Raw genomic sequence first — 15,900 nt, 5'->3', positions numbered from 1 at the left:
TGAAAACATTATTCAGCTCTCTGCAGGACTGGTACGATGAAGCTTTTAATTCTTGTTGCATGTTTTTTGAATGCTGCGAAGAGGTCAGTGAAGCATCAAACTAAAGCCTAGAACATGCAGAGTTGCAGTAATATAATGCTTTTGTCAGCCTCCCCCCCAAAAAACAAACAAACAAACCAGGTAATAAAAACCCAGGTAAATACAATCTGCAGTCTTTGAAATCTTCATAGCTATTGGCTACAAGAACTCTGGGTTCAGTAGATTGAAATGAGACCTCTTAGGCCATTGATTCACCCATGGGACATTTATAAATATTCTAACTACTCAGAAGTGTTAGAATTTACATACAGGGCCTAAGGGCACTTTGAGGAGTGTACAGTTAATTTGTGCTACCTGATGCCTTCTGTGCTGAACCAATCCTGAAGTCAACTGATAGACTGAAAATGTGAATGTTCTATGTATGTGATACAGTGGTACCATGGGTTACATACCCTTCAGGTTACATAGGCTTCAGGTTACAGACTCCTCTAACCCAGAAATAGTACCTTGGGTTAAGAACTTTGCTTCAGGATGAGAACAGTAATTGTGCTCCGGCGGCGCGGCAGCAGCAGGAGGCCCCATTAGCTAAACTGGTGCTTCAGGTTAAGAACGGTTTCAGGTTAAGAACGGACCTCCGGAACGAATTAAGTACTTAACCCGAGGTACCACTGTAGTTGCATGTGAATGGTTTTGTTGAGAGATGGGAATGTGTGCATATATGTATTATGAGGATTGTGTGTGTGAATATAAATGAATACAGATAAGGTATTGCATACACACAAACATTCATACGTCTTCTTTTACTCTATTAGATAGGAAATCTAATAGTGCATGTGTGTTGTGCATGTGTGTTGTGAATGCCGGATGTTTATGTGAGGGAAGGTTGTGTGACTTAACAGAATTATGTTCTCTTTTTAACAAGCCACATTCTTGTAATGGCTGTGAGGAAGTCTGCTTCTGCAGCAAAACATGGCAATATACATATGGCATTGTTTAATATCACTTTAAGTGACTCAGAAGTCTTTGTGTTATCAGGACTGTAAATTCTTAAATTTCAAACCCAGCCTCTGTGTGCACTGATGGAAATTCTTCCTAGCACAATTGAGTTTGGAAAGTTAGCATTATTTGTGTGTATGATAGTTGAAGGAACCTATTTGCATTTCTTACTATATTCTATTAGATTTGCATAGTTAATTAAAGCATTTGAAAGTGCCCATGCAAAAGTCTACATCTGTAAGCAATCCACTCATAGGTGGCAAGTGTAGTCAGGTCTTCAGTCCTTTGAATAAATGGATCTGCACATTTATCTTTCTAGTGCAGCAATATCAGTCTTTTGGCCGTAATAAGGGTACAGGGAATTCTTTGATGAATTCATTAATCGCTCAGCCCGGACACTGAGGTCCTCCTGCAAGGGTCTTCTGGTTCCCTCACTGTGAGAAGCGAAGTTACTTGGAGCCAGAGGGCCTTCTTGGTAGTGGCACCCTCGCTGTGAAACGCCCTCCCATCAGATGTCAAGGAGAATCAGGGGGTTTTTAATGCTTGATGTTTTTATTATGCTTTTAGATATGCTGTAAGGTATTATTATTAATATTAATGTCCAGTTGTCAAATTCCATATAGTACGTATGTAGTTCAAAAGAATATTATCCTCTGAACAATTTAGCTTTTTTCATACACTCCTGTTTACATAATCCACTACTTTCTCCCAAAACCTAGTAAGTTTAGGACCTTGTAAAAACATGTATTTTAAAGAAGCATTCTCCTTATTACATCTCTAAGAAAATGCTGTTTTCGACAATCCTTTTACGTACAGATGTAGTGGAGTCCAATAAATTCTAAACATTATTTTCAGTTGTATACATAGTAACTTTGCTTGGACTAGGAGGAGAATTGGTACAGCCCTCTTCTTTTCACATGTCGTGCATTGATTTAGCATGACCGTAGCTCACAAAAAACTACTCTGAGTTATTGGAGGAAGCGGGGACCCTGGAGAGATGTTTTTAAGCTGGGATATAAAACTGGGGCAGCACTGAAACCAAGTTAAAAAAGAGACTGTTTAGCTCTGTTTCTGTTTAGGGAAGCTTTTAATGTTTAACAGACGATTGTATTTTAATATTTTGTTGGAAGCTGCCCAGAGTGGCTGGGGAAACCCAGCCAGATGGATGGGGTATAAATAATAATAATTATTATTATTATTATTATTATTATTATTATTATTCTCTTCCGGCATTTCTAGGCATTTGTGAAAATGGCAGGACACCATGTCTCTTTCCTAGAAGAACAAGTCCTCGAGGCGGAGAAGGCTCACGCCATCTTTCCCTACACTGTGCATAAGCTGTTTGGCTCAGTAGCTACACCTTCATTTAAAAAAGTAAGTGTCAAAGTTCTGTGATGCATTGAAGGAGGGGGGGTGCCTGTTGAAATAACCTCCTTACAGTTATCCCATTCATCTGGTGTTACTCTTTGTTTATATATTATATTATATTATATTATATTATATTATATTATATTATATTATATCATTATTTTATTTTATTTTATTTTATTTTATATTTATTGATTGATTGCATTTAACCCAATCTTCAGCCAAAAAAGGGCTCCCAGAGTGGTTTGCATGCAGTGGAATAAAACAATGAAATTGTTAACTGCTAACAGGGTGTTGTGGAATGTTGCTATGTTCTTCTTTCTTCCCTGGAATTGATGCTTTTTGGCAGTGGATGGAGAATCACTTTTAGAGACATGGAGCCCTGTTTTGCAATTTGTGGCCTCAAATGCACCTCCCACATACATCTTAAGTGCCATACCACTGCTAGAATTCAAGTCCGCAGCAGTTCGTGAACCTGAGACATTGGGATACAACCTCTGTTTTGACCACAAAAGGATGGCTCATATCACTTACCCAAGTAATCTTGAGTTATGTACCTTACACACCTCCATTTCTTAATCACCAGATTAGTCTCTTTCCATGCCAAGTTGTGTGCAGGCATTGCAAAGGCAACCCAAGAAACTATTATCTATATATTTACAATTTGTTATCCCACCTTTCATCTAAAGAAAGCCCTTATGAAGATAAAACCAAATAGAAATGAAACAAAGTTTATAAATTTTAATAAATTCATTAGACCAGAAGAGCAGTAAAAAAGAGGACTCCTCAAAGTACGGGAGAATAGAACAGACTACTCCCTGGCTCCCAAAAGAGAGCAATGAAGGCAAGAAGCAAGCATGTAGAATTTCATAAAAGGCCATCTCTCTAATAGTCATCTGACTAATTTCTGAAGAGAAGGGTCCCCAGAAGCTGACATACTTTGTCAAATCAGGTTCATGTGGCAGAAGATGGTCTTTACGTACTGTGGTTCAAGCTGTTTAGCACTATAAATATTGCAACCATTTCTTTGACTTGAGTTCAGAAACCACACAGAAGCCATTGACAAATCTTTAACCAGTGGAGTAACGTTTTCGTAGCAGCCAGTGCTGGTTAAAAGGTTGGCTGCCAAATTTGTTGAAAGTACAAACACTTTTCAGAGATAGCCACATGTATAATTAATTGCAGCAGTCTATCCTGGATTTTGTTAGAGCACAGTAAGCTGTTGCCAGGTCATCTCTGTGGTGAGATGACTTCATATTCAGGTTGTTTGTAGGTGAATGTGGTTTTGTTCTGTTCCTTGCTAGTGACTCATTTTGCCGTGCTCTTAAAAGCTCTGCCATCTTCTTTAAACAGAAAAGAATTGTGGACAGATCTCTTATAGTTTAAAATATAATGTATTTCCTACAAATACATTTAAAAGAGTTGTAGAAAGATGAACTTTTTGAGGGTTATTTTCACCTTGAACTTTAAAGCAATATGTCTGCTGTAAAATCCTGTTTAATTTTCTGAAGTATATACACAAAGTATGATAATAATGCTACAAAACAACGCCACCACAAACTGGCTTTTAAGTATAAACCAAATTTACAATATAATAGCTAGAATAGAGATAGAATTATAACCTTTTAAACAACAAGCATACTAAAATGCCATGTGCAAGACAAAGCCTGGAGATACTGTAAACATGGAGTGGATAAATGTACAACTCTATCTTAACAAGTTACATGTACAGTAAACATTATACAGACTGAACAAATGAACCGTTCAACAAGTAACGTAAGTCCGATCACGGAACGGCAACCCCGTGCCACCACAACGGCAAGGGTAGCACACTGGGGAATATGAAAAAGTTTTTCAGAGCTGTTTTTCAAAGATTGAACAGGTTGAGATGTTCTTCAATGGGTTGAGTTGGAAACACAAAGCCGTGTACATGGATCAATCACGGGAAGGCAAATCTGGTCCTAATTGCACTAGTGGGACTGCCTACATATAACAGCCCACAAGCACAGCAGATACAATATATACAGTTTTTAGTTGAACAATTTGTGAACTGTTGCAAGACCAGAATTTCTGAGCATAGGTCCAAAATATGTAACATATGTTTAGACGCCCCATTAGTCCAGCATTTCAAGCAAGCAGCCCATACAGAGAATGATCTGAGGGTTTTTTTTATCTTGTGGACCTTTAAAAAACTACCTTTTAGAACTATAGATATACGAAGAGCCTTGTTACAAAAGCAGTATAAATTAATATTTCAGTTAGGAACCTTATATCCAAAGGGTTTGAATACTGAATTCAATCTAGGATGCTATGTATGAGTTAATATGTATACCGTTGTTTGGTTGTAACAGAAAAGTGATGCTGCACCTTTAAGCATGTAATCATGTGATGATTGATTCTATACACCTGTATTGTATTTAACTGCTTGTTATGAGTCTGAACACTAGCTGTGCCTGTGAATACCTTCTTTATCCTGAGCAAACTGTTTTGTATGACTGGGTAAGGTACAGTATGAGACTGATATTTTCTAATTTTTATGGTTTACCACATGTTGTAATTGGAGTGTTATTTTGTATCACGCAGCTTTTTGGACTGATGAAGCATGTAGCGAAACCTGTAATATATCTGGAGAACAGGTCTCCTTTTGCCTACTTGCGTTATTCTCACCAGGGTGGTGGCTTTGATTTGCCTTCCCATGATTGATCCATGTACTTTCGTGTGCATGCACACGGTATCTGAAGAAGTGTGCATGCACACGAAAGCTCATACCAAGAACTAACTTAGTTGGTCTTTAAGGTGCTACTGGAAGGAATTTTTTGTTTTCACATTAGAGACAGACAAGGTCATCTGGGCTGTAACAGCTAGGTCAGAAATCCTAGTTCAGCTGACTTTGAAAGTTAGTTTTAAAACTTACCTAGCTGTTGCATTGAATTGGAACTGAATGAGTAAAATGTTTTGTTGAAGCCATTGGAACATTTAAGGAACTAGATTTAAGGTTGACTTTGGAGCATCCACACACGTGCATGCAAAACTCTGTAAGCCAGCCCAACATTTTAATCTTTCTGATTGCTCACAGAAGAAAAATATTTATCCCAGTCCACCAGAGCACTAGATGCAATAGTATTTTGCAACTGGCTCCACCTATGTTGAAAATTATTGCTTTTGATTTGCTTTTGAATTATTGCTAAATGCATTTAACATTTAGAGGAAGATCACTCCCCCATATATGTAGGACATTGTTCCTTTCTATTTGTGCCATGTTTCCGCCCTTTTCTCTTCATTATTTCACTAGCTAATCTTTTCAGTGAGAGATCAACCATGCAGGTATGTAATCAAAATTCTAATATGGCTTTTACACTATTTTGGAAGCTTATTCAACAGCTGAATATAAATGTTAATAAAGTAGACAAAGCACTCAATGATAATTTTTGTTTGTATTCTGCTGAGTTTTGGTTTTCACATGTACAATAATTTGCAGTCTCAGCTCCCTAAAGCCCATCCTCTTAATTCTCCCAGGTTAAATGGAATGTTATCTCACCTCCCATTTTACCCACACAACATCCCTGGGAGGTAGGCAAGACAGAAAAATAGTGACTGGTCCGAAGACTTATGGCTAAGAGTGGATCAGAACCAGAGCTGTCCTTTTTCCAGCCCAAAGGTTGCATTCCCTCATGAGTGGAGAGCCCCCTACAAGCCCCAAGAACCAGATAGAAGGACCTGGATGGCCTCATTTGGCCCCTGGCCTTCAGGTTCCCAACCTGTCCTATATGGTTGGACATTATAGTATACTGCAGATATTTGGTAGCACTATGGCCGTGTTAAGTTGTTCATATTTTGGAACTCTGCCCATAATAAGTAGATGCTTGTTATCCATATTTCAGCAAAGGAAGAACTGTCTGTCTGACCAAAATCCCATGTGTCATCAGTTTGAAAAAGGGAGGGAGGGCTTCTTAAGGCAGCACATGAAGGTTTTTGAATTACACAAACATTGTATGCAAAAAAACCCCCCAACCTTAGTTTGAAGTTGTGCTTAGGCTAATAATAAAAAACACCACCACTTGCTTACATGTGGTTGCATGTACTCCCAGTTTTGCCTTAGTTGATGTAATTAGACTGTCCATAATTTTCTAGATTAAAAAGTGGCAGCCCTGTAGCTGATTAATGCAGGTAAGCATCACCTGAGCCCATGCCCCTTTTGCTGTCTCACTGCTGCTGTCACTGCACATATGACACTCTCAAAGATCTGGCTACTTGCCAACAGAAGCTTGTTGATGTCTCTTATCGGGTCACTGGAAAAGTGTCAGAGAAGCTGTGTCTGGTGTGCATGAAAAACAGGAGGCTAACAGAAGAAATATTGAGCAATGCTGGAAACCTCCAGGAAAGAGAAGTAAGGGTTAGGGGTCCTTGTGTGCAATCTATAGAGGAGCTTTTAACAACTTCTGCTGTTGAATACATAAGAGATATTTCTGAGTCATCTTGATCATGGTTGACTCTCACTGAAAGCTGTAACTGGCATGCTACTTCAGGTAACATTTTAGGGTTGGAATACCTCATATTTGTGTGGCCCTGCTCCTAGCTACTTTCCAGACCCATATCTCAGTAAGTTAAACTCCTGGGAGAGATATTCCTGAGATTAGCCGTTGGCTGTCATCAATATGCTGATTAGTCTCTTACATATCTGGAGCCTTTTCCGTCCTTCACCAGTGTGTTTTAAAGCTGGTCAGAAGGATTAAGTAGAACAGACTGAAATAAAATCTAGACAAGTCAGAGAGGATGCTTGTGGAAATTATTGTGCCCTGAGGGTGAGAGTAGAGCTTAAATAAGGCAGAAATTGATGGAGTGGTTGTTACCCATTGGTGCTGGTCTGCAGCTTTGGGATCATCTAGATCAGAAAATAGAATGTAGACTTTTGTTCCATATGTGTTAGAACAGATGTGTCTTCTATGTGCTGTGGAATAGGAGCTAGTTGCAGCTAAACTATCTATGTGTGCTGTATTCTGGCCTTAAAGAGCCTTGAGGCAATATGCACAAGTGCAATACTTTTCTAGCATTCTTTTTCTATTTATGAAGAGCAGCACATCAGCATTGTATACTGTTGTCTCTGCTCCCCCCACCCCTTTTAGCATTCTTCAGGAACTCTGGACTGGAAGTTGCCCTGGCTTCACTAAACATTGGAGAGAGAATCCACTTGTATTGGCTGAAGGGGGTGGTGCAGAAGTGTGCATGTCTTGCTCCAGCGTTCACATTTTTTAAATGCTCAAAAACTTCAATACAGATTCAGCCATCTGATATGCTGTTTAGCCAACTGATGTGCAATGCATGGACTTTGCTTTGTCTTTTTGGCAAAGGCATTATCCTGCATAACTAAACTCTTTAAAAAACAACAACAACACAGATAGTTCTGTTGCTTTTGATGTCACATTGGCTGACAGGACATCATTTTTACTCAGGAGAACTAGAGAGAATTGATTAAAACTACAGCTTCTAGACAGTTCTGAAACCAAGATCCTATGAGACCACTGACTGCCCATCTCCAGATGATAAAAATGCATGTTTTCAGCTGCCAAAGACTGAACCATAATGAAATCACTAGAAAGGAATGTTACGATCAGATTTCAAAGACCCTATTTTGGTGCAGTACAGTCGAGCTGCCTCTAGGGATGGGGGAGAAACTGGATTCAGTTTGCATTTAAGATTAACTTACCTAATTTGCATTTACCAAAACACAGCCATTCTTTGAAATTTGCACTTCTAATTTTGCAGCTTCTCCGAACCTTCTCTTGCCAATTAATGAGTACAAAAATGCATCTACAAATTTCCATATTACTGAAAATAACACAAAAATGCATTATTCTATGGGAAATTGCTTTGCAAAAATGCATATATTAGGCAAAATTGCAAGCAAATGTATATATCAGGAGAATTTTGCTCTAAAATGTTGATGAATTTTTATGAGGACTGTTATTAAAAATGCAGGGTGATGCGGAAATATAGAGAATTGAATTTAAGATTGAAAAATTGAGAAACCGAAAATGATAGATCCACCCACCCCTAGCTGCCACTATGCTATAAACCCCCAAGTATATTGTTACTTTTCTTTTCCATTGGCCTATTTGACCTATTGTGGAAAGCAGAAGAAACTCGACTCAGTCTTGGATTGGATCACATTTTTCTTTGGAATAACTCAAATAAGTCAAATTTCAGAACTTCTCCATGTCAGTTTTGTGCTATATTGGTACAACATTGGCTTGTCCTTCTTCCCCAGTATAGGGTAATTTAGATCTTCAGATCCCTGAAAGGAAAGGAAAGAACTGAGGAGGGCTTTGTGACCTAATGTTCCAATCCTCATAATTTTTCTGTGGATGGAGACTGTTATGTGGGGATGCACTGTACATCAAGACAGTTCAGTTTCTTTGGTGCTGAATCTCTGCAATATGGTATCAAACAATGCATGTGCTTTCTTTATTTTGGACTCACAGATGTCCATGGAGGCGCAGGTCAATTCTGTGTCCAGGGCAGCTGTCTCCCAGCTCCATCTGGTACCCAGGCTGAGACCCTACCTGCCCATGGACTGTCTTGCCAGAGTGGTGCATGCGCTGGTTATCTCCCGCTTGGACTACTGCAATGCGCTCTATGTGGGGCTACCTTTGAAGGTGACTCGGAAACTACAACTAATCCAGAATGCGGCAGCTAGACTGGTGACTGGGAGTGGCCGCTGAGACCACATAACACCAGTCCTAAAAGACCTACATTGGCTCCCAGTACGTTTCCGGGTACAATTCCAAGTGTTGGTGCTGACCTTTAAAGCCCTAAACGGCCTCGGCCCAGTATACCTGAAGGAGCATTTCCAACCTCATCATTCTGCCTGGACATGTGAGATCCAACGCTGAGGGCCTTCTGGCAGTTCCCTCACTGCGAGAAGCAAAGTTACAGGGAACCAGGCAGTTACAGGGCCTTCTCAGTAGTGGCATCTGTCCTGTGGAACGCCCTCCCAGCAGATGTCAAAGAAATAAACAACTATTGGACTTTTAGAAGACATCTGATGGCAGCCCTATTTGGGGAAGCTTTTAAGATGGGATGAATCATTGTATTTTAATATTCTGCTGGAAGCCGCCCAGAGTGGCTGGGAAAACCCAGCCAGATGGGTGGGGTATAAATATTATTATTATTATTATTATTATTATTATTATTATTATTATTATTACAGGAATGTACATTTGTTTCCTAAGTAAATGGTTCAAAGTTAATATTTTTTAAAATAAATGGTGTCAAGAGCATTGCAGCTATTGACAGTAGTCCATATGAATTTGATATCAGGTCAGTATAATAAAACATCATATTTTATGTGAATATTGTAACTTTATCTTAGCATTTATTGTGCCTCCCAGCAGATTTGGTGGAGCACAACCCTGCATTCATGTTTCCACCTGGGAGAGTGCCTTATGAATTGCACTGTCAGGCTTGTCCTGTGCTGCATCGATATCTATGAGCTACAACAGGGAAGCATAACTCGTTCCAGAGGAAAGTGGTTGGGAGTCTCCTGCCTTTTCCTGTGTCCCTTTGTAGCTGCTCCTTCTGCTGGGACTGCAGCATGACAGTGATTTCTGCAGCACTGTTGACTTAAGTGTCTGCATATGTTCCAGCCATGCACAGGCAATTTTACAAAGGAAGGGCATTACATTCTTGATCTGGGCCTGGTTGTCTCTGCAAGCAGTTCCCATTGCTAATTACAGACGTTGCCCTTATGCAGGGGTTATGGTCTGAGCCTCTGCACACATAAGTGAAATCACTTAAATTGGGGAGCACCCCACTTAAAAGGGAAGCCATGCGGGAAGGGGGGGGGAGAGAGAGAGACTCATTCTGGAAATTGCTCAGGGCTGCTGCATAGCTTGCTCACCTGCCTGAGGGCAGGCAGTGCGTGCAGCAGCTGGCCAGGATCGGTGCAGAGGCAGGGAGCGCCACTGATCAGTCGAAGGCCACCTTTCCTCGCTCCAGCAGTCCGGAGTAAGGGAAGGGCAATTTATTTATTTCACAGTGTCCCACAAAAACGTGGTTGTGTGCGAGTGGAATGCACATAGGGGGCAGAGCTGTAGTTAAATGTCTGGCATTTGGTTGCATGTTCCTGTCACATGAATGGATTCGTTGCTGATACAGGAGAAGCTAATGTTCTACTACTGTACTTTAACTAGAACAACAGTAGCAAGGATTGTCGTGTTCTGGGACTGATTGCCCTCGATGAAATAAATCAGCGCAGAGCCAACAATGTTTACATTATCATTAAAGATATTCCCTGCTACTTAGCTTCCCCACCCCTCCCTCACCCCGTTTGTCTGCTAGTCAACATTTTATGCTCTGAGGCTAGATCTCTAATTCCGTTTTTCTTTCTCAGTTCCAAATTATATACGCATCTCAAGTCAGTCCCACCACTGCTATTTTGGTTTGTTTTATAGGCGGTGTGGCGGGGGGGAGAGATTTCTGTCAATTCAAGAGGGATTTCAAATTATGTATGGGGAAAGGTGGGCTTTTTCTTCCCATCATTTCTTCTAGAATTTGGGGCCATCCAGTGAAACAAGAAAAAAAATGTAGTTTTTAAAATGGCACATAAGTAAACCATGGCATTCACTGTGCAAGTTACAGTGGTGACCACTAGCTTTGATGGCTTTGAAAGGGGATAAGACTCATCATAATGCTTCTATGCTACCTTCAGGCTCAGAGGCAGTATACTTATGAGTTACAGTGGTACCTCAGGTTAAGTACTTAATTCATTCCGGAGGTCCGTACTTAACCTGAAACTGTTCTTAACCTGAAGCACCATTTAGCTAATGGGGCCTCCTGCTGCTACCATGCTGCTGGAGCACGATTTCTGTTCTCACCCTGAAGCAAAGTTCTTAACCTGAAGCACTATTTCTGGGTTAGCGGAGTCTGTAACCTGAAGCGTATGTAACCTGAAGCATATGTAACCTGAGGTACCACTGTACTGTGCTAGGGTACAGCAGTAGCAGAGGCTGTTATCCTGCTTGTGGTCCTAAGGCCTCTGGCAAGTCTCTGTGGGAGACAAGATGCTAAACTCTAGTTCAGACTTCCTCAAACTCGGCCCTCCAGATGATCCCTAGCTAGCAGGACCAGTGGTCAGGGATGATGGGATTGTAGTCTCAAAACACCTGGGGGGCCAAGTTTGAGGAAGCCTGCTCTAGTTAGATATGGTCTGATCTAGCAAGGGGGTTCCTAATCTTTACAAATCTTCTGAATAGACTTGTGGCAAAAGAGGGGAGAAGTTTGTGAATTTAATACGGGGTTTTTTTTTTCTTTAAAGAAAAGTTAACTAAGAATCACTCAATGGTAGGATAGTGTTATGTGGGGTGGGGGTGGGGTGTAACCACTTCTTAAAACGTAACTGCTTAAGCCTTTATTTAAAATGAATTTACTTTTTAATGCAAAAGACAGTTAATCTGTGGAACTCATAGGTACAAGACGTTTTACCTGTGAATACTGTAACAGGAAATGGTTAGACTTAATAAAAAGTGAGCCTGCTAACGATCGTGCCAGTGGCATCATAGATCAAGTTTCATGACCCACCCAGCAGAACTAGCAAAAATGCGAGAGTGAAGCATACGAGAGACCTGTGAATCATGAGTGCTCAAAGAGTTGTGTTAATAACAATAAAGAATTACTGCTAGGAGTTCATAGGCTGGTCTGGTAGGTTGCTGGAATCGTAATTTGTGGCTAAATGAGCCATAGTTTTGAGCCATAATGACACCCCTTAGGTGTCCATTACTTTGTATTTTCCAATTTTGGCTGGAAACTCGCACCCATAATGAAAGCTAATATGTACGAAGAGGAACTCCAGAAACCTCCACCCCAGACACATCTTAAAGTGATACATCTCCTGAAAATCATTTAAGTGATTCATTTGGAAAGGGCAGTGGCACAGCTTTGAGTTTGTGGTGCAGTATAGTAAATACTGAAATTCCCTCCCAGAGTGTGTTGGAGCACATCTGCATGGATTGTACAGCTCTGCTTCTAGCTAGGATTTCACTTTAGCCCTGCCTCTCACAGTCTGGTCTGGGGAGTTGATTGCTGCCTTCCTGTCTCGCCCTCCCCCAACTCCATGCATGCCTCTGGTTAGACCCCTCCTATGCCATTTCCTCAGTGCTGCGGCTGAGTGGTGTTACCACTTTAGGTTAGGTCAGATTAGTCATGTTTTTTTGGACACCTACCACTTTTTAGAAAGGTATTTTAGCAACACTTCTCCAATGCAGTCGCCGCCGCCTTGCTGGAAATAGAACTCTGTTGCTTTTTTGAAATGTTAGGCGCCTCATTTTTCAAAGTTTAGAACAAGTTCTGAAAGCGTGTATAACTATGGGGACGGACGGACATCCCACATCTCAAATTCTGGTTCACAAGACAGATTGATAATGGCAAACTCATATAGTAAATTTGCCGTTCTATCTACGGATGCTCATGATGTTTTCAAATATTTGTTCTTGTTTGTTTTTGAGAGAGATTAGAGAGAAAATCCGAGACACCAGTGACTGGAAAGCCTTTGACGTAATTTAAATATTGATGGTTGTTTCCCAGCATGTGAATTCCATCAGTATATTCTTTAGGAAAGATTGCCTGTAATGTTAGGTAATGCCCTGGGAGGGCATGGCGATTTACATGAAATTTAACTTGGAACCTAACATTTACACTTGGGCAAAGACAAACCTAGCCTAATGTGTAACTAAACCCTGTAAATAGATGTATAATTTTCAAGTGATGCCATTCAGAAGAAGAATGGGAAGAGTGATAGAATGAGAGAAGGCTTTGTTGAGGGTCTGTTTTTAAAGATGTTTAGAATTCTCCTTCCGAACTCTAAAATATCAAGGGCAGCAAAGGGCAAAGATGATACAGCAGAAAGAAGCACAAGGGAATTGCAGGACTGCATTTCCATCCCCTCAACTCAGTTTCAAGTAGCTTTTCGGATACTGCAAGAAATACTTAAATAATTAAGTAACGTGGAGTAGGAACTTTGCAAAAGTTAAAGTGTATCTGGGACACATCCTATTTTCAAATTTTACCTCTTGCTCCACATTTGCCCTTGATTGCAGTTGGGTAGCTATAACATTCCTGAAAATTTTGTGCTAACTGCATGGAAGCTCAACTTTGCCAATTCTCTGCTGCTCTCATGAAACACTTGCAGTGTGGCTCTCAGCACCAAATGCAAGGATCCTTTTGAATTTTGATTGTTAGGGAACAGGCCTGTTGAATTCAAGTCCAGTGCTATTAATGGGACTACTCAAGACTTTGGATATCACACATAGACTGCAGCCTATTTGAACCTTATTGGATCAGGGTGACTAAATGTAAGTTTCCTTTATTTTCTTGGTGGTTGCTTCCATTTGCACACATCTAATGCTTGTCTGCCTTGAAATAGTCATTTGGGCCTCATTGAACTTGATGGATGTGCCTCTCTCTGCTGCTGCTACTACTAGTTTCACACACATCGTATCAAATTAGAGCTGGGTTTAAGACTGATATATTTAAGATCTAGGGATGTAAAGCACTGGATAACAACAGTTCTGTAGCACAGGGACTCTAACTAAATTAATTGTAGTGTTCTTCCTTTACAAGTTAATTTACAAGCTCAAAACCGCAATACCCCCATGAACGCCTCTTCCCATGTGAACCAATCCAGACCCTGTGATCATCATCTGAGCCCTTCTTTGTGGCAACACAAGAACGGGCCTTTTCTGCAGTGGCCCTCCATTTGTGAAATGCTTTCTTCAGAGAGGCTTGCCTGGTGCCTTCACTATGCATCTTTTAGACGCCGGACAAAAATATTTCTCTTTAACCAGGCCCTTGGTTGATTAATATTCTTTGGCCTTTTAAATGTGTTTGTGGAAGGGGGGTTATTTCTTTGTTTTTGTTTTATTATGTATTTCGTGTTGTGCGGCTTGTTGGCAGTCTGGGTGGGGCTTGCTGCACCCCCACTTCTCCGATGTATCAGCTGTCCCTGTTTAGGATTATAAACATCTGGAATCTGTTACTACGAAGGGTGACTGAAGTAATGGAAAAACTACTAAATCGGTTTCTTCTTCTCTGCTTCCCCCTTCGGATTTTCAGGATTTTGACAAAGAAGCAGGAAGGTAAATATGAAAGAGGGCATGCTGATTCAGATTGCCCTGTTCTGCTTCTAAAAAGCTTAATGTGGTAGTAAGAGCATAGAAATATCATTCTTGGACAGTTACACTTTGGCTGATTTCTTTCCCTTCATTCATTTTGCTTACTATCACTATTTTACTCTAATCCTCTTTCCCCTCCCTCTCACTCTCAAGCCGAGAATAGCAACCCTATTCTGAAAGTCATGCTGTTGTTGATGAGACTTGGGATGGAATAAAGTTCTGATTAGCAATTTATAGCTGTCATTCCAAAACGGTTTGCTGCCATTAGAGAACTGCTACGTAGTGCACCATGAGACTAAATTAAACAAAAGCTCTGGTGAGCCCAAAATATCAACCTTGGAGTAGGGTGCATGTTGCACCTATGCTTTGGCCTCAGAACATTTCTAACACACCCTCACCAGGGGGGGTGGAGGAGGTAATTTTTTCCCCTATTGCAGCATTGAAATTAGAGTATGCAATCACACCCAATACAGAAATGCAGCAGGATTACCGCTTTCAGAGGAGGCTGTGTATGACCATGTAGAAATACAAGTGTGAAAATTGCCTTACATTGAGAGACCAAAGGTCAGTACAGTCGTAACTTGGATCCCAAACGCCTTGCGAGTTGAACGTTTTGGCTCCTGAATGCCACAAAACAAGAAGTGAGTGTTCCGGTTTCTGAACGTTCTTTGGAACCTGAACGGCTTACATGGCTTCCGATTGGCTGCAGGAGCTTCCTGCAGCCAATCAGAAGCCACGCCTTGGTTTCCGATTGTTTTGGAAGTCGAGCGGACTTCCGGAATGGATTCTGTTCGACTTCCAAGGTACCACTGTATCATCTATACCGGCTGACAGCACATCACCACAATTTTAGAGAGAGTTCTTTCCCAGCCCTTGAACCTTCTGTGCTTTAGCACTGAGCTATTATCTTTCCTTAAAGGATGGGGGGCTCCCTTGAGGTGAGAATTACTTATTAGTTTGGATCCCAGGATAACTTAACTTCAGGAAGTTGACAGGAAAGGTTCCCATGCTCCATCTCACCAACCCCTAACCCTATGGATAGGTATTTTGGGGGTCGTGAGTAGTTGCAGAGGGGAAGAGGAGACAGGAGACTTTCTTTCTTCGGGCTTCCTTAAATTAGCTTATCTTAAGATTTAAGCCAATGGCTTCCATTTTAAATCAGAAAAAAGGTGGCATGGCTTTTATCTTTGAGGAACATATTGATACGAGAAACTCACTTTGGGAGGCTATTTCTTTAAAATATCACATAACGATATTTGTTGCCTGTTGCTGGTGAAGAATTGTGAATTTAATCTTGCTGGGGGTTTTAATTAAATTTTTACATATTGTGAAT

At 40.7% G+C, this 15,900-nt stretch overlaps 1 protein-coding gene across 1 annotated transcript in view; it reads left to right on the top strand.

The window, feature by feature from the left end:
* BCAS4 (breast carcinoma amplified sequence 4) overlaps positions 1-15,900 on the top strand; it is a 51,034-nt gene that overhangs the window by 12,978 nt on the left and 22,156 nt on the right. Inside the window, exons 3-4 of the mRNA XM_081917380.1 lie at positions 2,275-2,409; positions 5,696-5,727. Coding sequence (XP_081773506.1) covers positions 2,275-2,409; positions 5,696-5,727 — 167 coding nt within the window. The remainder of the gene's footprint in view (positions 1-2,274; positions 2,410-5,695; positions 5,728-15,900) is intronic.

This window comes from Podarcis melisellensis (assembly GCF_964234715.1).
Source record: "Podarcis melisellensis genome assembly, chromosome: 6".
In the NCBI taxonomy this organism is placed as follows: Eukaryota; Metazoa; Chordata; class Lepidosauria; order Squamata; family Lacertidae; genus Podarcis; species Podarcis melisellensis.
The sequence above is the reverse complement of the archived record's forward strand: the minus strand, read 5'-3'. Positions and strand labels throughout refer to the sequence as shown.